Here is a 22651-nt window from a genome sequence, read left to right on the forward strand (position 1 = left end):
GTTAGCCATTGGTCCTCTTTCCCAATTCCCACAAACATCACCCGTAACTTCATGTCTGCAGGAGCATCGGTGTCCAAGGACTGTGTAGAAGAAAGAAGAGATCCAGAAGCATAGCTTCAGAGGCCGATTTTAGCTTATGAAGCTAATCTTATTCACAGGCCACCAAAGAAACGTAGAGTGCAAGTAAGAGAGCGTTTACCTTGAAAGCTAAATTCCCTTTTGGGAAGACTTTTGCGAGGAAACACTCCTCCTGACTAGGGATCTGTGGTCCCCTCTCCGTTAAGCCCTGCGTGTCCAGTCTGCTGTGCTTTGCTGTCGCAGGGAGAGCTCCGCAGGGAGGAGGGAAAGCGGCAAAGCAGGGGATGGCACCCTGTAACATTGCTTTACTTCTGGGAACCGCTGGTTGTGCAGCTCGGTACACTGACTTCAAGGAAGAAGGGATCAGATGAATTGGGAATTAAAAAAAATAAAAAATCACAGCATGTCTTAAACAAAAAATATATATTATTCACAATCTCCAGGAATAATTTATAGCTAACAGAATGTAGTGTGTTATTTAGTTACCCATTGCTTTAAATGTGGATGGATTCTTAAAACTGAAACTATTAACGTATTTTTAAAAGAAATCTTAATTAGGAGGAAAACTGGATCATCTGGACTTGTCTGAAGCAGGTAAAGTAAAACACTTTTTATTTCAAGAAATATTGCTTCTAGACTTTCCCGAAGCCAGAATTGTTCTATAAAAGTATCACAGAAATATTATACAAGATTTAAAAACACAGTCTGTATCCTAGTAACTTAAAACCTATGTACAAATAGCATCATTCATGACCATAAATATGTTTTTCTATCAATCAGCCCACGACACATACATCAGATAAAGAGCTAGTAATTTTAACATATGTACAGAGTCCATCAAAAAGACTGCTTCTTAAAATTATTAAAATCCTACTAAAAGAATCTCCTTTTTAAAAAGTTTCAACTTAAAATACAATGCAATGAATGTAAGTTTAACCTGCAGTGCTTGCAATAGCCAAAAAATACTCACTACACTAAATAACATGTAACAGATAGGAAACACACCCGTGAATTGGACACTATGGAATTACATCTGTTTGAGGTAATTCTCTTTTGTTGTTGTTGTGCTAATTATTTAGAAATTTATAAAAAGCAAGGGAGAATATTAAGTTTTGAGTAATACAGATTTTCAAAGTCATTTTTGCATTATACTTTATAAAATTTAATGTTTGGTAAAGTTCAAGAAAAAATTTAGAATACCACAACAAAAATTATCTAAACTACTATTTTTTACCTCATGTGCCTTTTGTATCTAGACTAATGTAAATCTAACATGATTTTATCATTCCCTTTAAGGCCTGTTCAAAACAAAACAAAAAGAATTTAAGTCTCAAAATTCTAATAATGCTTTCAAGATATTGTTTGGGATAATAAAAATCAGATGCGGTGACAAAAGCGTATATGTATTGATGTGAACCTTTCTACCAGTATCAGCAAAAAAAAAAAAAAAAGTCAAAAAACCTCATGGATTTTTAATACTGACAATATCAACATATAGGGACACAATCCAATTTAAACAAATCCTCCTACAGTTAACAATCATTAGCCATACCTTTCTGAGAGTAAATTTAATTAAATCAAAGTAACAAAACCATGCAATATTTTTGCAAAAATAATATTCAGAGTCTGTTTCCACAATCCATGCTTGTTACCTCTTTCCTGTCCATCTATTTATTGGTTTCACAATTACATGAGACAATGAGCAAACTAAGAACATGTAAGGTGTTAGATTCATAAATGGTATGGCATACAGATTTTAAAAGTGCATTTTACTCAAAAGCGTGACATTAGGAATTTCCAGTGGTTAAAATAATTTATGAAAAAGACATTATGCAGACAGATTGGGTGGACTGAAACATTCATTAATGGTGGGATCATTTGGAAATGAGAAAGTAACTTGAACATCCTCTTCAAAGAAATAATATTTAGCTTTCGGAGAATGTGCTACTGCATTTGAAAATTAACACTGTTTCTTTTCATCAAAAACTGGAAATCTTGTTTCCCAGTGGGGAGAATTACTGTGAAAATATGTGCGTGTGAATAAAACAAATGCACACAGACAAATACTGAACTGGGCTCAATTTAGCTGCAAAACGTATCTACAATAAACATGAAGTGTCAGTTGCCATGATTACCTTTATTAGTTTGCTAATAAGAAAAAGAAGAACTTATTTAATGGTTTACAACTTGATCTAATCCGAGGAGGGTGGAGCTGAGGCACTGCCTTCTACATTTAGGATTTGTGAAGTTTCCCCTGCAAGACTCTGTTCCGTTTTTTTTAAGAAAGTTCCTGTTTTCTGGGTACCGATAGATGAGTCCTTAATGGATACGTTTACAGCCTGATGAACGAGGGTTTCATCAGACCTCACGGGAAGATATATTTGATCTTCAAATGCATCTTCCACAGCGTCACTGTCCTGATGAGTGTCTTTTTGAGGAATGCTGATGGGTTGTAGCATGAAGCTATGCCGGGACTCCAACTCTATCAAACCGTTTCCACTGAAATCCATATCAAAACGGTCCGATTCTTTATCCTCCATCCATTTTTCAGCTTGATGATTATTTCTCCAGTGTGCGCCATTCAAACTACTTTTCTCAGGAATATCATTGTTTAATTCAAGTTTCCTCTCCTGACTTAAATTCACTGTGCTCAAAGCGAGGGCTGCCAAGTCCGTTGGCACAATAAGCTGCAACTCTTCTGCGGGCAGGCCGCTTGATTCTTCAGCAGAAGTCATTTCCACCAAGGTAAACGGCGTGGATGATTCATCCCCGTCCCCGTTGCTTCGAGCAGTGTTAGCCTTGTCTGTTTTATTTTGCTGGTAGTAACTGTTCAGCAGTGCAAACATTCTATCTACATCCTTCAAGTAATTAGTCCAGTCAGCCAGACTAAGTCTATAGTTGTATCTGTATTCATATACACTTTCATTCACACTGTACAAGTCTTCCAGTCCTTGCCAGTCGATGTCGCCAGTGAAATTGGGCAGGTTAGCCTTCCCATCCATCCCATAACTGTCCTCTGTTGAAAGAAAGAATAAAGCCTAATGGTGAACACCAGCTTAAAAGTGCAAGCAAAGCTTCCATGTGTGTTTCTGCTCCAATTTGCTTGAAAGCACCGCTATTCACAATGTATGTAGCTCAAAATGTAAGACGCTCCACATCTTCTGTCATCATATTAATGATCCTGGGCTCAGGTGTGTTCAGAGCTCCTGCTGAACACACAGCAAGAAACTCCCTGTCTTCTGCTACATCCTTAGACTGAGTAAAAAAGAGCAAACTCTGGTCTAATGGGGCTTTGTGATGACAGTCAGAGGCAAATCTTTCCTCTGATATTTCAGGGCAGGAAAGATGCTTCAGTATACGAATAATCCATTCGCCTTTCCTGAACACTCCACCAAAATACAGAATAAATGAACAATGGTTAAGTATAAAAGATGGGACTAACTCTGAAAGCCAGTAGTGACCTGAACTTCAACAACGCCCACAGCAATTTGGTGTCTGGGTAGCTTGAGGCATATGGTCTACAAACTAACCAGCCATATGTTATTTAATAAATGACAGCCAAAGGTAGTATTTTATTTACTTTGTAAACATTCATTTTAATTTACATGGAGCAATTATGAGAAATAAAAGCTGCAAGAACTTGGTGTGAATTAATTTATAGGACTGCACCACTCCGTAAAATAGTGTTAAAATATACATAGATACAGAACCTCCTAAAGGTTTTCTTTTTTTTAATTAAAAAAAAAAGCTTTCAAAGAAAATGTCTAACAGCTTTATCAAATAATTAGTTTGAATAAAGGGCATACATATGAGTCTATAAGTAGCAATGGGGCTGCATTTTATATTGATCACAGCCAGAAAAAGCAAAGACATGAAGGAAACCCATTGCCAAAAGATTTTTCAAAGTCACTACAGCGACTATAGTGACCCAGATTATCAAATGTAGTGTGAAATTTTATATTGACAAGTAACACCGAACACCACTATTTCATTTAATTCACTGCGCAGACTGTGTTCAGTCCAAAGATTTTATCAACAAAGTGAATTACAAAGAAAAACTAATCAGGTAATGCAAAAGCCTGTCAGGGAAAGTGGCAAATTTGTCCTTGCAAATGATGTTGTAGGCAATATTTAGTAATTAGTTCACTGAGATGACTTACTCTCTGAAAATTGTACAGGCAGGTAGGGTAGTAGTAATTACCTTGGAAGTTCAAGTGGCTGTAGTCCAACAGCGTGAACTGAGCACAAATATTTATCTATATTGAACCCTTCATCCCTACAGTGGGTCCTTGGCATCTCCATTAATTTGTTTGCATTTTAACTTGGCCTTTCTCATTGTTCAAGTAAAACAGAAGATACAACTTGTATCTATCATAGCTTATTTTCTTTGCTTCTTTACTAGCTTGGGATTTCACAGTGGAAAGAATTTCTCCACTATTTAGTCCACCATATGGAAAGTCAGAAAAACACCATTATGGTCAGAAAAAAACTTGATATTTTCTTATGATGAGGGGCCTTATTCTGCACCAGAGAGAGACCACTTTCCTTACTTGGAAACACCTGAATCTTTGATCTTAATTGATATTTCTTCACTTAATACAACAGCTGTAAATATTTTACAATGTAAAATTTAAATATCTTCTTTTTTTTAAAGCAAGTTTTAGAAATATTTTTTTTGCAAACACTTGGCAAACTCCCTATTACAGGAGGCAACACAAGCTTTTGGATCTGATAGGACAGCTATGACAGAGCGTCTTCCTTCTTTCTTTTCCTGAAGTAGACAAGAGAAATAAAAATCATGTTATGGCCACATGAGAGCCATCTTCGTAAGACAAATTATGGACAATTTGTTTCCTGAAACAAAAAATAATTAAATAGTGCAGAGGTTTCAAGAAAAAAAAAGTCTTACTATTCCAGCGCTTAGAGGTATAAAGGGCCCTAGAAAACATCATACGAAGGGATGCATTTTTGAGGAATTTAGTCACCAAACCCTCTAAGATATTAACCACACTGCAAATGCGACAATCTTTAAATTTTGCTCTGTTATTATTTGTACTGATAGTTTCATATGTCTTTTTCTTTGCCAAATCAGAGCCTGTAGGAAAGTCGGTGGCCGAAGCGGTTTGGTGTGTGATAGCAGAAACTGAAACTGGAGTGCTGCCGTTTGACCAGTGACAGGTCTGGGGATGGACCAGGGCAGCGGAGGGCAAAGCAGGGGCCAGAAAGGTGCCTTTGGGCCCAGAGGAGCCTCTGCTGCCTGTCCCAGGCAGTGGGACAGGGGGTCGAGCCGGGCAAGCCTGAGTGTCAGGGTGGGCGGTGGGGAGGTCTGGGGGGCCAGCGAAGAGGAGCAGGGTTTTCCATCAGCCTCAGCAGCGGGGCAACGGGCGCTGCAGCAAAGTAAGATCAGCAAGGAGTTTGCTGTATTCCTACAAAAGAGCTCAAAGGCTGAGTCAGAGCTACATGGTCCTTCGTGCTGGATCTATTTTTTCCCCTCTAAATGCGGCACTGTTTCTGCAGTCTCGGAGGAGTTTCACAGCTGGGAAGGCACTGAGAATTGTTCAATGATCTTCATGTCAAGCAGAAAAAATAACGTGTTTGAACACATGGGACAGAGGTAACTTGTATTCATACATGTTAAACAAATAGGAAAGCAAACTCTTAAGGTCCTAGAGCTGGCTGTATGTTGGTTGGTTGGTTGAGTCACCTCACAGCTTAATTCCACAACTTAGCAGTAAGCATGAAAAGTTTCCCACTGAAATCAAAGCATACAGTGGGAAGGAGAGAGGAAAGAAAAGGTCTTCCCCTGTAAGAAATCTCATTACAAATAGGTGTGAAATGGGAAAGTGCAGATGCATTCGAGTAACAGCATGGCAGTGGTTTCCTTGAACAATATTTTGGAATCTGTCAGCTATGTCATAGACCCAAAAGAGAGAAAAATTGTTGCTAACTGTTCACAGTAAAATATCTTCCAATTTTTAAAAATCAAGACTCACTCTCCAATTATCATACCCCAGAGTCCCATGATGCCATTTGTGGCTGCGTTGTCTCAAAACTAATAAGGGATCTGGATATATCTCCTCTGAGACTAAAGACAAGTAGGTACAATCATCTCCTTGGTGGCTTTGAAAAGCCTCAGACAAGCAGGAGAGGAGAAAGGAGTGTGCAATTCCCACATCCTGTTGTCAACCATGTCTGCAGAATTGTTCGGTCCATCAAAGGACACAGGTGACACGAGTTCTTCCCCACTGAAGCTCTCTCCCTAGGTGTTAAGCAAACAGCACTAGACCGGCTGTTTCCATACAGACCTGTTGTCTCAATATTGTACTTGTAATACCTGTAACACGGTACTAACTCAGGACATTTTGAACTGGAAACAGGTCTGAGTGGATGAACTAAACGATCTGAAGGAAGCCTAAGGCGTATTTCAGATGATTTAGCAGCATAGGACTTTCCCTTTCTTATTCCGCTGGTTTCTCTGCAGGCATCAAGAAAAGGATCCTCTAAGAGATTGTTCTAATGATTCCTGATAAATGGTTTTTGTTAATATAAAATATTCTTTCTGTTTTAGAAGAGAAAACCAATTTCCACCAAGATGGGGTTTGAACCAAAATGTTGAACCCAGGCATCTGTGTATATTAAGAAACTGGGTGTCTGGAATGTAATGGCAGAGAGCAGTATCACTTGTGTTATACTATACCTGCTATTTATCCCAGTAGCATAATGTTTATTGACTTGGTATCAGAAGTTAAAATGTTTTCATTACCAAACAGTGTAGCAAGATATAATTGAAAGATTAATCCTGTGTGCTCTACTATTTCATGCAATCCTACAATTCAAAAATGCCATTTCTGTTACATCTCTAGTTAAAATGAGGAATGCTTACAAGGACGTCTTCTAATGAAAGACTTAAAAGCATAATTACAGAGACTACCTTCTATCATTGTAGTAACCAGTTTCCACCAGGCTGTAATGAGCAACGCAAACAACTGGGATATAACCAAACGAAAGCTTATCGTTTTCTTAGATCCCAAAATTACTCAAGTGAGAAAATTCAAAATTGGCTGCAAGGAAAAATTAGCTGCTTAAATTGGAGATCTATAAAACATTGAAATACTTTATCTTAATTGTTCCCTGGCTGCTGGGAGCTAATGACAAGGTTCTTTTCAGAAGACCCTGTGGAAAAAAGTTTTATGTAGACTTGTATATTCCTTGGACCCAGTTTACATCTCAGGTAAACAATGTATATCAGGAGATAATCCACCAAAGCACATGGAGAAGAAAATGTATAAAACTGATGTACCATGAAAAGGTATCAAGTCTAAATATGACACTTGACTTTAACCTGTTTTTCACCCTGAGTACAGGTATTGCTCAATGAGCAGCAAGTGCAGTACTGTTAAGAACTGAGGTTTTTCAGTCTCTTCAGGCTTTTGCTTTATGTTTGACTGGTTACTCCACCAGGAGGAACCGGGCTCTGCATGATAAACACGTAGGTACGATAAGTACACTTGCAAACAGATAAATATACTTGCAAACATCAGTCTTTCATGTATTCCTCAGGTTCAAGCATTAGGTATAAAAACCCTCACCTAGTGCTCTTCCCCAGTTCAAATATTACAATCTTTTGAAGAAATTTCGTTTCACGCGTGTGTGATCTGGTCTGAAAGCGTCGGCCCCCCTACCCCAAGGAGCCTTATCTTTCTACCATACTTATATTGACCTGTCTCCTGCTGGCTTCTGAGCACATGCTGCTCACATTGAGCACTGCTTTTGCTTAAAGCAGCATCTGCCAACATTTCCTAAAGCCAGTGAGAAGATTTTACTTTACTTCCATAGGTTGATTAGGCTCTTTGGATACATATACCTCAGAAAGCTTTTTAAGCACATTTGGTTTACGTTTAAAAAGCAGCTGTACAGACTTCCTAAATAAAACCAGAAAAAACCCCCAACCCATTCAAAATCAACCCAGCAACAGGAAAACAACCCAAAAGAAGTGATTCTTTTTGTGTCATTTTCCCTGTGTAAACATCTAAGAAATACAGGCATGGAATATGAGCTGTATGAAGTCTTGCTATGACAATGAGCTACGTTAAATGCAGAATGGTAGATCTAAAAAACAATGGCCAAGTTCAGTGTAAAGTAGTTAGAAAATGCATGCATCAAAAGCTATGCTGTGTGCAACATGGCAGGATACAGACATTAGTTGAAATGGACTGGAGTCATGCAATTATTTGGAAAGAAGCTGCTGAGAAGAATAAAAAAGTGTGGATACCTGTGTGGATCATAGCTTCCTCCATCTTTATTTCCTGATATAGGAAAATACAAGAGTAACTTTTGTTAGTGTTTAGAACTTGTAAAACCATTCACAATGTAGTTTTCCATGCACAGCGTCTAATTCCTAAAAAGAAATGTACTGTGTTAAATAAAGACAGAGCTGCAGTCCAACAAAGATTTCCTGGAAGTTTTATATAAAGGAACTGAAAAACCACAGTTTTTCAAAAGTAATAAAACCCCCAAACAATTAGATATTCTAAAAAAGAGAAACATTTGTAGCTGAAGAAAGAGGTACAAAGATGCAACACCACAAATTATGTAGAACGGAATATTCCTGTAAAAAAAATCACAATATTCAATCAACCAAATTTAAGTGCAATGAATTCCAGAGTTATGAAGTATAAATACCAGCTATTTTTCTACTCGGAGACTGTTGTAAAGTACTACTGCTTTCCTCAAAAATGGGGGGGACTACTGCTGATTAGAAGTTTGCAATGTTAAGTCTCAGTTGTGGTGTAGAGCCTGAGGTTGTTCATATAGACAAACAGCAACTGGAATAAACACAGGATTTAATACCTCACCTGCTACTGGGAGACAAAACCTAACCAAATAAACCCTGCAACAGAGAAAAGAGTTATGACTATGAAAGATCTCCATATGCTTGTTATTGACGAGCTCAAATAACATGATAACATTTCTGCAACATTTCTGTCAAATCTCGTTGTTTGCCATCAATATCTGTCTAGAATAATCTGTGCAAACTTGCAAAGGAGCTTCTTGGTCATGCGGTTGTGCAGGATGGTGTATGTGGATCATTCCAAACTACTCAGAGCAACACTTAGGAGAGCGACAATTCATGGATACAATTAGTGCTTAAGCAGATGAAAAAAAATGAATAAAACGAAAATAAACACTTCTATTTTTCTTGTACCTGTTTCAAGTCCCTTCGGCCTCGGATTGCATTGCTTATAGCCTTGACAACTTCGCAGTTCCATTAGCTGTATATGTAATTGATTCAAAATGCCTCTTTCCACTGTATGTACTGTATTCGTCAGCTGAGAAAAAGAGGAATGGAGGGAAAAAATACTCGTTAACAGAAATAAAAAACCCCTAGAGAAGTCTGGTGAACAACATTTTGTACAGGGAAAGGGGGGTTTACCTGATAGGGATCAGTGTTCATATCAAAATATTCTAAGAAGCCAGTCGCAAACTCACAAAAGAGGAAATTGTGGGTGTCATTAACTGTTCGCAAGCACCAATAAGTGTTGTTATTCGAGCTTGTGCAAGCACAGAAAGAGCCCACTGTAATTAAAGAAACAAGTTATTAGTTTTCAGTAAAAAATAATATGCTTGTTTCTTCTACTAGTGAAACTTCTATAGGTTTTCAGGTACTTAAATTCTAGATCAATTTTTAAAAAATCCTCTATTTGAATAATATTAGAGTCTCATCTGAAACAGAATAAATGTTGCTAACATGTAATTTTCACAAACATACAGTTAATGAAAAGAGAAGATAGCGAATCCTATAGTTAATGAGGCATATTCTGTTCTGAGTTATATAAGGTTTATTGGGATTGAGCAGAATTCAGACTTTACAAAAAGACAACACAAATCCTGATTCTTAAGATTTGTATACAGGATTCCTTGGAATTGCTTACTACATGTAAGGATACTGTTTCCCCCAACAGTAAGTAACCTTAACTTAGAGCCTCTGAGATGCAAGTACAACAGAAAATTACAGAATTATAAGCACTACAGAGGAAGGTCAAATTGCTAGTTGATACCATGAGTGAGATGGAAATGACACAGCAGTCAAGAAAGGTCGAGGCAGTGTACGGGAATGAGGCAAGTGAGAGAGATTAGGCAATGAAGAGATGGGTTTGCAAGCAGGGAGCTTGCCCGGCACCTTGAATGCAGGAAAGATGGAAGAACCAAGTTGAGAAGGAAGACCAATGGATAATCCTGTGCCTCATTTTAAGCAGCTCTCCCTTACTGGCTTGAGTTTTCCACTTAACTATTATTTTGAACTGCAATCCCTCATTTCATTTATTTGATACACAAATAAGAGGGAAATTGAAGCACTCAGGCCTTTGTAGGACAATCCCAAGCAGTGTAACTGGAGTACATCTTGTTTTCACTTTTCAACCTGGGGAAACCTAGAGCAGGCTTCCACTCCAGACTGAAGACACCTGGATCTGGGTGTCACAGTGATGGGAGCAGCCACAGAGGAGACCTGGGTATATCTTGTCTATAATCTTGTTCTGCCAGCTGAAAAGGCTGTAAGAAAGGTATCTCTCTTAATTTTCAAACAAACTGCTAACAAAGTTTTGCTATAGAAGAATGTCTCTTTAATTTCAGTAATAAAATATTAATATTGCCTTAGATTTTTATTTAGATTTATTTAGATGTTACTAGTACTGTGACTAGCTGTAACGGTATCAATGTTTTGAACAAACTTCATAAAAATAGTAATGGTATTGGACCTTTTTATCTGTGTAATGTGAATCAATACGTTAGCTCTTCTTTAAGTTATGGACTGTGCCAAAGGGACTTTTCTTTACACCATGACTGTTGCTGGAGCATTGCCAGAATGCACAGCAATATGAGAACGCTTTTCATAACTGTTTGTTACTCCACAGTTAAAAAGTAATAAGCCAATTTAATTGTTGTCTTTAAAACAAAAATCATGCATATGACTGCTTTAGGAACATCTTAAAATGTAAAAAGCATATTAACAGAAGTCCTAGTGCAATCAGAACAGATTATCACTGGGAGACAACTTCTTTCTCCAAATGAAAAATTGTTTTTAGCAAATTTTCTGCTTGGAGTCAAGTATGTTGTAACTTAACCACCATTTGATCTTTAAGTTTTTGAAAGTAAAGTTTTCAATCACTTTTCTTCCTCCGCCACCAAAGATGAGAAAGGTCTTGTTTTGTTAATGCTGAATACCAAGAAATGTTGAAGCATGCCTCAGTAGGATGGTTATCTATATACCCTGAAGTTTAAAGGAACTTAAAATATTTTCTAGCTCTAATATTTTGTTCTTATATACCAGGTGAGCATTCCACAGTTGTGATTTTTAAATTCTTTTAGAATATAAAAAAATGGGCATAATGAGAAGAAGTCATAAGGGATAGTATCTGTATTTTCTTCACGATAAGGTAAGTTTTTTATGATATACTTGGAAATCAAAATGATAAAATTAAAGTAGACCTTTTATGTGCTGAAGTTTGTGACAACATTAAAGGTCAAGTCCCAAAAAGGATTTGTGACAATTGCAAGAATAAGATTATTATTAATAACTGGAAACCCAATTGAAATTCCTATTAAATACTCGGTCATCTTGATCTCCAAGAGATGACACAAATCTCAGTGGCTGGTTACGAAAGTCTATGTTTTAGAGGCCAACTCTCCTTTTTGTTTCTGCAGCGTTTAGCATCGACCCTCTTGTGATAATTTCATATAAATAAGTAATGCCACAATTACAGACATACTCAAGTGACATTCTTCCTTCATACTTCAGAATAACAGCAGCAGCAGCACTACTAAGCGCCAGTTCTTCAAAATAGTGCTCTGATTGCATGAAGTGAAAACTCTGTAACACAGCAGAGGATAGCCTAGATCACGTCTGCATGTGGAGGTTCAGACTTACAGCTCCAGAACGGTGCTGTTTGCCAGTGGTTGTTGTCGTGGGTAAAACACGTCAGCCCAGGAAGGCTACACTCGTCTCCTTTCTTCTGGCGCTTTTTCCCCTTCCTTTCCTTCTTCCTTCTCCGGTTTTCTTTGAACAGCTGCAGTTTGCCATCCACTTCTTGTGCTGCTTCTCTGTTCAGAAAGAAAGTTGGGCATGGCTAATAAAGAACAGTCTCTATTTGGTTAACAACAGCATTAGCAGTTTTTACATCTTTCTGGCTCTTTTAAAGATGAGAAGATGAGAATATGCCCCTCTTCTAGCTCAGCTTCCACCCCAGTTGTTATGACGAAGGTATTCTCTTCAGTAAGCATGAGAAATGATGCACTGTTGCATTTAGGTTTAACTGGATCTTTTTAACAATTGTGAGGTCGATCAGCTTCTGAAATGATTAATTTCATCCATTTTCTATCAATAGGTTTTAAAAATATTACCCATAAACTTCCACAAGTCTGTCCAAAACTGCTGAAGACTTCTTGTGAGAGCTTGCTATATGTGACCTTTTCTTCCCCTTGCCTCCTCCCTTCCCCTCTTCACAAAAAAAAGCCAAAACCCCAAAAATTATATTTCTCCAGTCACCAAAAAGCCAGCTGAGAGAGTGAGAGGATAATAACAATCTTACTTGAAGGGATGAAGATGGCTCTTGAGTTTCTCTTGGGCCTTTACCCCTTTCTCTTTGTTGTAATAGCTACAGGGAAAATTATTAGGAATTATCAAGTCATGAAATGATTTTCAACACAAAAACAAACCAGAAACATACCATCTTTGATATTTTCTTAAAGAACTACACAGAATAACTTATGATTTTCACTTCATTTAAAGAAGTTATATCTGTGTGAGTGATCCTATGCTAGATTATAGCAAAACTACATCTGGGTTCAAATATGTTAGTGGAATACAAACATATTTAATCTTAAAATGTTTACATTTATCTTCTTTTGATTCACAGTAGTTTCTACTCTTAAAAGCGATCTAACTAAAATGAGTCCCTACAGTGGTTATAAACATCAATAAAGCTTATGTACTTTCTTTTCCACCTCAAAAAACTTGGAAAGTGTGTAAGCCTGAGCAATCGGTGTAGCTTTCAGTGTTGAATGTCATCTCTCTTACCTCTGTTTACTACAGTCACATTCATCTGGTTTTCTTCTTTTTAGGTGTCCTCTAACTTCCCTCAAATTCTTAATTTTGTCTTGGAGAGCCTCAATCTGCAGAGAATATTTCCAAGTCAGAATTATTCTTTGAAAAGGTAGCAGTGCAAAGACTTCACTCAGATTTTAAAATATCTCTTACCTCCTTATCAATGTAAGCCTTGTGGTCCTTCCAGGCTCTGGCGGATTGGTACAGCTCCCTCTCACAGTGAATAGTGTCATTTGGAAGAATAAAACATCTGTAGACATGAGTTTAACAAATAGGAAGAAGAAGGTCAGTGGTTTCCCAATTGCCTACCTATTTCTTCTCTTTCTTCCAACATTCCTAATCAATTCTTTGTTATACTCTGTTAAGAAATAAATAAACTCTACAGGGTCTTCTTATGTTGACTTAATAATATTAATAATTGCTTCAATCTGTTTTCTCTGCAAAATAATAAAAAAAAATTCTCATCCATGACAGATGCACTGTGCCTGCTAAGCAAAAATGCAGTGGCACAGCCATCTTGGAGACTCTTAATCCAATCAGAAATGAAATTGAAACGGAAATAAAAATCTGTTCAGAATTTAAAGCCTCTTAACTAAACGTGCTATTGCTTATTTAACCACCACATCCTGAGAAATATATTCCTCTTGCCACATGAATGTGACCCATCTTCCAAGTATGCAAAATAGTCAAGAACAGAACATACAGTCAATGGGCTAAAGATCAATATAATCAGTAAAGATCAGTAAGAATCGAAGTTAGAGCAAAGAGTTCAAACAAGTGGTTAAAAAAAAGCCAACAGAACATTCAGGTTAAAAAGTGATGCAATGACAAAAATGTTCATACCACTGTTTGAAAAAACAGCTCTACCAAGAGAAAAAAAGCACGTGGAAGGACAAGGAGGTGGACGGAGATAGAAAATCCAGCAGACTACAGGCTTTCAAAGTCTCCATGCTGACAAACAGAAATTCCTTAATTACAGAAATATTCCAATTTTATAGAGACAACCTTTCTTGTGTTCTGCTTCATCAGAACCATTCTTTTAATTTTTGAGAAGAATAGCAGAAAGGAAGATTTAGATGCTTATCTTCCCATGTTGTCCCATTATGTTTTTTTCTTCACTCACAGAATTCTGAAAACAATACTGTATTCAGTAAAAGTCAAAACACTTTATGGAGAAATAATAACTTTTTCAGAAAGCTATTAAAGGCTTTATTAATGCCATGGTTGGAAATTATAAATGTAAAAAAAGGATAAGTTTTACTTATTCAAAATTAACTTTTATGTTTTCCTTGATGTTAAAAAAAAAAAGAAGAAAAGAAAAGAGAGAAACGTTATTTACATTTTTTTATCTTTTAAACACAATAAAAAGGATAAAATAGAAGATTTTTATTGCCTGCGTCTGCCTGGCTTTTCAGATCAATCATATTAGCTTTTTTAAAATAAAAAATATTTTGAGATTTTTGCCTTTTCATTCAGATTTAGTGCAGGGCTAAAAATTGAAATCTAAGCGTCTTCCAGGATGGAAAAACGATTGTGGGTCTCTTCAGGGATTAACAGGTCTAATGTATCTTAGCTAATATTACTGGCTGCAAACAACTAAGCATTAAGAAAGATGATGTAACTGATCTAATCCATCCTCATTTAGTGTGGGCTTTCAGTCCTCTCAAATTTAGGCCTTTATGCTAAGCTGGTGGCCTAGACTTTATAAAGAACAGCAGGAGTGTCAGCTTCACAGGGTGATTATTCCATCATAAGATGTATGTTTCAATACAGAGGATGAATCTCCCTCTGGAGATGCCTATCCCTCCTCAGAAATAAAATCTAAACTAGATGCCTCCCTTTAAAATACACATGCTGAAGTTAAATGATTCCACCTACTAACAAACAACTCAGCTTTATCTAAAATATACAGCGATAGTTTTAAGTTCTTAAATATTGTAACCATAAAATCGTAAAAAATTGGAAGAGGGAGAATACAATTAGAAAACAAAGATTTCATTTTAAGGAAAAAAAACACAGAAAAAGCAGTTGTACTTATGCGTCACTCTGACAGAGTTGGGTTGACCTATAGCATCAGTGCCATCAGCGACCATTGTGTCACCAGGAGCACCATCAGTTTCCTCTGCTTCGTCCTCATTTTCAGCATTGTGACGCTTGGTGATACTTTTGGTCTTTAACACCTGCAGTTCTTCCTCTTCAAGATTTATGTCATATATTTCACCTTCAAATTCCACAGATAAGGACCGGGTTTGACGAGTATGAACAAATCGGGGTTTGTATTCTGGAGCAGAAGAAAGAAACATTCCCCGTTGCATATACATATGTACATGACCCATGCCACGAACACAAAGCATACTCCAAAGAGCAAGAATGCCGTTCAGTAAAAACAGCTTATTTTTTCTGTGGCTTTACAGAAACTTATTTAATTATTTTTTGATATGAAAGTGTCGAGGCCCACACTTTCAAGAGTAGCATGAAATTTCAATTGCTTCAAGGTTTGCATTTCATGCTACTCTGACCTTGTGCCAGTTAGCATCTACATCTCCAAATAAAATCAGTATCTTAGAAATCAGATATCTAGAAAGAGACACTCAAAAAATCAGAGACCACAGGATTAGAAACCACTTTAGAAAATTAAACCATTCAGTACTGTAAAACAAGCTCACCACCTGTAAACGTCTATGTGACGTTTGACATGCTTTAGAATAAAAATGACTTTTTAAAAGGATAACACCTTTTCCTTTTTAAGGGTAGGTATTAAAAGGGCAAGAATCCATCATATACGAGTGTATATGTGTCTATATGTAGATACGTAGAGAAATGAGAATGTTGTAAAGGAGAAAAGCATAACAAATGGACTTTTTCTGATGCTCCCTTCAGATGTTTTCCATACTTCCCCTCTTTCCCTCCCCAAGTCACTCCCCCCCAGCTGCAATCCCTGTTCAGCCCTTGCTGGTGCCCTGGCGACACCTTCTCTTTCCAAGGTACGCGACAGGTATCTCCCCTTGAAAATCATAGAATCACAGAATCATAGAATGGTTTGGGTTGGAAGGAACCTTAAAGATCATCTACTTCCAACCCCCCTGCCGTGGGCAGGGGCACCTTCCACTAGACCAAGTTGCTCAAAGCCCCATCCAACCTGGCCTTGAAAAAAATATCACTTAAGGGAACATTCCCCAGTTTGAGAATCACCCTGGCAGCCTGTGACATGCAAACTTTTCATCAGAGGTCTGCCTGTGCACACTGTCAAACTCCTTAGATCATACTAAACAAATGGAAGAAATTATATCAAGGCAGCATTTAATCTGAACAATGAGACAACTCAAGACAGACAATATTGTGGTTGAATGTACAAAGAATTCCAGGGATTCTTGTTCACATCCAGAGTGGGGGAGGCTTTAAATCAGGACATATTTTGAATTATACTGACATTATTTTCTTATTTCATAGACATCTGTGCAGCATCTTCTAACGTTTGCGTTTCTCACATGACTTCACTATCTTCCTGTTTTAATGACCCGTCTTTATTTCATTCCCCAGTCTAGTATTCTAGATAGAGATACAGCCTGCTCTTGAATAAAGTCTGAAATCCAGGTCCGCTTGTATTACTATAGCTACAGAACTTCACTTTTATCGCTGGGCAGATAGGTGAAAATACTTGTTCCGTTTAAAATAATGGCTTCTTTAACTAGGCTTCTTTGGTAGAAATCGTTAGCAGAAACAAATCCAAGTGCTGCTGTCCTAAAACCCTCTTGTACATTCCCTTCGGCCCACGCTCCGCTAGAGGACACTGCAATCTAACTCCTGTCCCCGCGGGGATCCCGGTGCTGGCTTGCCGGGGAGTTACAGCCGAGCAGAATTTCAGTCCGACGGCAGTCACAGCACTGCAGTGCCTCATGCAAAAAAACGTCTTTGGGATATCCTCAAACACCGTGTGAATTCCGTGTTAACGACGCAAGAAAACACTTGCACCGGCCGCCTTAGCAAATAACGGCACCGGCTGATCCGCAGGTGCCGCCGGGTTGTCATGTCCGAGCAGCGCGATAGGCGGCACCAGCGCATCACCGCCGCCGCCGCCGCCGGCCTGGAGACTCTTCCTCACTGCCATCCAGAGGGTAAATATTGTTGTTGTTGTTATTCCTGTTATTACAGAGGCAATTATGTAGAACCCGACTGCTAATTACGGATGCATTCATTACACACGGGGGTGAAAACAAGAGTTTGCTGGTAAGCCAACGCTCTGCTAGCCCTTTCCCCCCGCTCTTTGCCTCGGCGGTTCAAGCGATCAGGTAACACTTACTTTGCGCGTTAGGGTTTCTCAAGAACTGTCTTTGATTTTTTCTTTGGGTCCTGCTGTTTCGGTAATCAGTGTCTCCACAGTTGCAGTCTTTGTCTTTACCGCTGTATCCCCGGGAGTGTATGCTGCGGGTCCTTTTTCTGATGGCAAGTATGTCGCTAGATACCTTACACTTGTGAATTCGAAGTTTGCCGGAAGCATCCTCCGTGCACTGCCACTTCTGTGAGAGAGAAAAATGAAGACGATTTCCCAGCAGCCTTCCAAACCCCTGCTACTTTCAGGTGGATTGTAAAACAAGACAGGCAAATTTCTTTAAAAATTAAGCAGTCCCTTAAATAACAAACTGAGAAGGGAAACATTTTAAGGGTCTAAATTCACCCACATTCTTCTCAACATCTCTCTCATGCTAGGCAAACATAAGCTTGAATGAAATCACTGCAAATCTGCATTAAAAAATACAACCCAGCCAAAAAAGATATATAAATCAAGAGTATCTAGACTAAACACATCCCTGAAAGGAGCAAGTAAAAAGTCTTAATTTACTGAGCCACAGAGTACAGCTGTCAGGGCTGTTTTCACCAACTCTTTTTTTCCTTTGAAAAAACAAACTTTGTTTCTTTGTTCTGTGACTCGGAATTTCTAACATGATTCAGGGGAAAACAGAAAATCCCCACAGATGAAGAAGAACTGGTTCTGTCGTAGGGTTCCTTGGAAAAGAGAAGGACAAATTGTGGGTGTGATTTATAGAAAAATACATGAACCACTAACAACATGTAATTTATTTCCTCACCGGTGGTCAGAGTTAGGACCTGCACCCTAAGACGTGCCCCTGCAAACCATGCCACTCAGACCTGCAAACCTTGCTGGCTCTTTATACTTTACACGGGAAGGGAGAAGCCTGAAAGCGCGATACCCCTGGCCACCCTCCCTACACCCAGCAGGTGCGAGCAGGGGAAGAACCTTAGGGACAGTAAACAAATAAATTAGCTTGGATAAACTCCTTTGGATATCTAAGTCTTGAGATTTGTTTCAGATTTGGGAGAAAAAAGTGCAGCCTGGAAGGAGTACCTGTAAAAGGCATCGTACGCATGTTGAATATCAGAGCAAGTGTGGGAGAATGAGAGGAAACAGAGTTCTTCCAGCTTGTCTGCACAATATCTGTCTGACTTGGTCATCAATGGAAGATGGAAGATTCCAGGTGGATTTTTCCAGTGGATCCCACTGTCTTCACATTGCAAATTAAAAAGCAACTGGGACTTTAATTTCCTTTCCACACTGAACTGTCTTAAAAAAGCTAAATGTCATTTTTTTTTGACATGGATAGGTGCTGACAGATCAGAGCTCCTTTGCCCATGCCCAAAGCTTGCCATATATGGCTGCTGGGTTATAGCTGGCACTCGTAACACCCTACACAAGCTAAGAAGCCTGTGAAGATTTTAAGTCAGTTGTAGTCCGAATAACAATAGGGAGAACTAGAAATAGCTATGTTTATTTATAATTTGAATACAACTATAAATGACTATTACCCGGTGAGTTTTGTTCACTCGTGCATCTTAAGCCACAATGACCAGACTTTGCATACAAAGCAATTAAGGTTGGCTGGATAGTGTAGAGAACAAAACTCAATAATACTATTGATAACTGGAACCTTTTAGTTGCAGTTTCAGCTAAGTTTCCCTATAATGTGTCCTTTTTTGGTACCCGTGACTGAATAGCGCAACTTTCTCTTGCCTCATTAATAATAGCAAGACAGCTAGATGCTGGTCCTAATGGAGTCCCCAGCTTAATTTTTGAAATGGACACTAATATCAGAGCACTCACATTTCGGTAAGTCTCTTCCATTAACTAATGTCTGCTCTGGACTCTTTTGGGGGTGCTGTCAAACTGACTGAAGAATGAAGAAAGAAAACTAAGCCTCAGGTAGATTTGCTGACCTGATAACCTGAGGTGTGAGCTGATGTGGCTCTGAACCGCAGCAGCATGAGAGCACTCTCTGGCCTAACACGTGGGCTGAGCGAAAAGATGGATCCCGTGCTCAGAGACCTTGCCTGTGAATTGGCATGACTCTGATCCCAGAACAGTAAACCATGTGTAAAAGGCCATAGACCTACGTACATCTGATCGCCGCCTGAGAAGTTACATTTGTGCCCAGACTTTCAGCGTAAACCCACACCTACAAGTGACAAGGTGACTTTCTACAGGTAAAGATGTCTGAGAGCTATAACGCTTTGCAGGATTTTATTCTGCAATAGCATGTGCACTCTTCCTACTGCAACAAGAGATGGTTGTTACAGGATAAGAACTGCCTGCGCCACTATATTTCCTGTGTTTACTTGGTACGTGTTACACTTATAAATATAAGGCACTAGTTTTTAATGAGTCTCAAAAGCACCACTTTAAAGCAAAATAAGTATTCTCTTTGTCTAACATTAATTATAGCAAGAGGTTCCAGGAGTGGCTTCAATAGCCATTTAGATCACTTTTAACAGTATTATGACTAACATTGAAACAAGACTCTCTGTGTCTAATAGAAGCAAATAATAGTTCTCTATTTAAAACAGGGATTAAATGGGATTCAGTTCCTCTTTTTTTTTATTTTACCTTAAAAAGTGTCATTATAAAGATGCTTCAGAGTTTTAAGATGGAATTTTTAGACTAACTTTCCTGAATCCCTGCCCATGCCAGCATAATTGGGCACTGAGCATGCATTATGCAGCAAGTCATAATGGTCCTTCTGCTCATCTTTAGATCTATAAAATGCATTAATGCACATAAAAGAAGATTCTGACTGCTGCGCTGCCCTTTCCCGTCCCCTATTTTCTACCTTCCTTCCCGCTATGAATACCAAACTATTCTTTCAAATCCAGGATTATTAGGTTCGGTTTCTGGGCCCCCATTTCTCCATCAATAAAAAAATATTGGCACATATAAAAACTAAGTATATCTTCATTAAATTTTAATTTGTATATGTTTTCTTATTTTCCCCGTGTTTATCTTCCTTCTCATGGTGACGTTTCACAAGACACCTAAGCCGATCTAACAATTCACTGTTGCCATAGGAATACGGGATAGTCCCTGCTTCTGGCTGCATACTGACTTAGGGACCCCTGCGTTGATTTATTTTCTCCCTCAGTAGGAGAAAAGAGGACTAACTCAGAATTAGAAAAAAAAAAAAACAAACAACTAATGGGAGAGGAAAAGCAGGACCCTGCCATTTAGCTGCAACGAGCTGTTATATCATTTCAGTCATGTTGTGAAACTTAACCTGTGTCAGCCTTTTTCCCTGTCACTGACTCATCTTTTCCTTCTTTCATCTCATTTCATCACCTACCCTCCAGCAATTATTCCTCTCTCACCTCAGCTCCCCACCTCCACTTTTCCTCCTGCCTCAATTTAACTTCAGAGGAGAAGCAAACGTGGAAGAGGATCCTTAATACCCCCACACCAACAGAGTCCTGAAACCCCGCACCTGAAAGCTGGCGGGACTATTCCGCTGCGAGGGGCTTTGCTGGTTTACAGCCACCCCGAATCGAAGCAGGGACTCTTGTGCAAGTGCGCTAGGGGCCCCGGCTGGCTCCGCGTGAGCCCTCCCTGCTCTTGGCAGCAAGTTGCAGAGGCAGCTTAAGATAGGTAAAAGGGCTGAGAATCATTTGGGGGCTCGAGCTGCTTTAATCTCTGCCGAATGTGAAGTTTAAACACATAAGTACATGTGCCTGCTCCTCGGTGGAGAGGCGAGCACCGGACTGCAGCAGGACTGCAGCAGGAGTTTCTCCACAGGTGATGTCATTGGCATGATGCATTTTCATCTGGGGGTAGAAGTTTGCCCTTATAAAGTCATTTCAAAGGCAAAGGGGAGCAAATGGGCTGGTTAAAAGGGTATTGCTTGTACTTGGTGGCTTTGCTTTGTGCTGCTGCTGGCACGGCTCCAGTTGCGACTTAGAGCTACATGAGCAAGACAACAGCAGATGACTTGATAACTACCTTGGGTCTCAGTTTCCTGGTATTAATCAGTTTGTGCCACTGCCTTAGAATTAAGTGAGTCTATTTCATTACTGAATATAATTAAGGCATAAAAATATACATTCAGCATGAATCATTGTGATGTGCTGCACTGTAAATACCCACTTAAGCAGGATATCAAGTCAACTTTGTTTAGTTAATAGACTGTGACAGCTTTGAGAGAGTTCCTGCCCCTTTATATAGAGAGGAAATTAATTAGACAGTTCCTGAAAGGTGTCTTAAGAGTAGGCAAGCTAAGGGTTTCTGTGAAATGTAATTACAGAATGTAATTACCGGTATTTGCAGTAGACACTTCAGTGTTAAATATCTTGTCAGATTTTATCACAAAGCTATGAAACCCTGAAAAACATACAACCAGAAATATAACACGGCAACAATATTTTTACAGGTGCTTTTTCATTTTGGTAATGTGTGACTGACTTTGAGTATTATTGCTCAGCCTAGGGAATGTTAAGATAAGGCATGAAAAGGAAGAGTCATGAATTTAAACATGTCCTCAAGATCTCATTTCCCTTTTTTCCTGTTTCAAAAGGTATAATCTAAATTTGAAAACAGTTTAGATGAAAATACCATCATGGGCTGTGTATGTGTGTACCACTTTCCTCTATTAGCAGTAACCAGACCTGGATGAGTGTCAGGGGACCTGATGTGATAATACCGGTAAGGGAGTCTGGTTTAGGGCTGTGCTACTGCAGTGAGAACTGAGTCCTGTTTTTGCTTTCTCTGTGCCATTCAAAGAGGCCATGTCACACAGCATATTGAAAAGTGCTCTGTCATTAGTTGGCTATGGTAAATAGTCCAGAGCAGCAGCAGTTTATTTCTGCTGAACTGGACCTGAATACTGAAAAATGTTTACGGGCTAAGGCCATGTCCTCTACGCGTTCCCGCAGAGTAGTCATGAACCCTGGTCCTGACTGAGGCTCCTAAGTGCTCCTGGAAATATTAATCTGTGTTGTTACACCTCACCAGTGTTTGAACATTGCACGCGAGTGCAGCTGTTTCACAGGGATGGTGTGCCAGGTTCGCTCAGGGAATTTGGAATTGCTGCATTTTTATGGAACAAAAATCTCCTCCTTGAGTTTAGAACTGGGTTGACGCCACCCTTAAGGGCAGGTCCCAGTTTTTGCACCACTCCCTCATAACTGGACCACCTT

At 38.9% G+C, this 22651-nt stretch overlaps 1 protein-coding gene across 5 annotated transcripts in view; it reads right to left on the reverse strand.

Moving 5' to 3' along the window:
* Positions 1–1227: 1227 nt before the first annotated feature.
* The window catches only part of SULF1 (sulfatase 1), a 110566-nt gene continuing 89142 nt past the window's right edge, over positions 1228–22651 (reverse strand). For 3 of the 5 annotated variants that reach the window (XM_076329583.1, XM_076329581.1, XM_076329584.1), the window contains 9 exons: positions 17481–17697; positions 15215–15461; positions 13334–13430; positions 13154–13248; positions 12666–12731; positions 12005–12177; positions 9512–9654; positions 9284–9407; positions 8278–8384 (listed from right to left, as the gene is read on the reverse strand). In XM_076329583.1, the coding sequence (XP_076185698.1) occupies positions 8278–8384; positions 9284–9407; positions 9512–9654; positions 12005–12177; positions 12666–12731; positions 13154–13248; positions 13334–13430; positions 15215–15461; positions 17481–17697 (1269 nt within the window). Of the gene's footprint in view, positions 3095–8277; positions 8385–9283; positions 9408–9511; positions 9655–12004; positions 12178–12665; positions 12732–13153; positions 13249–13333; positions 13431–15214; positions 15462–17480; positions 17698–22651 lie in introns of those variants that run through there. The other 2 variants (XM_076329582.1, XM_076329587.1) reach the window with 2 other exon arrangements.

This window comes from Aptenodytes patagonicus, chromosome 2 (genome assembly GCF_965638725.1).
Source record: "Aptenodytes patagonicus chromosome 2, bAptPat1.pri.cur, whole genome shotgun sequence".
NCBI lineage: Eukaryota > Metazoa > Chordata > Aves > Sphenisciformes > Spheniscidae > Aptenodytes > Aptenodytes patagonicus.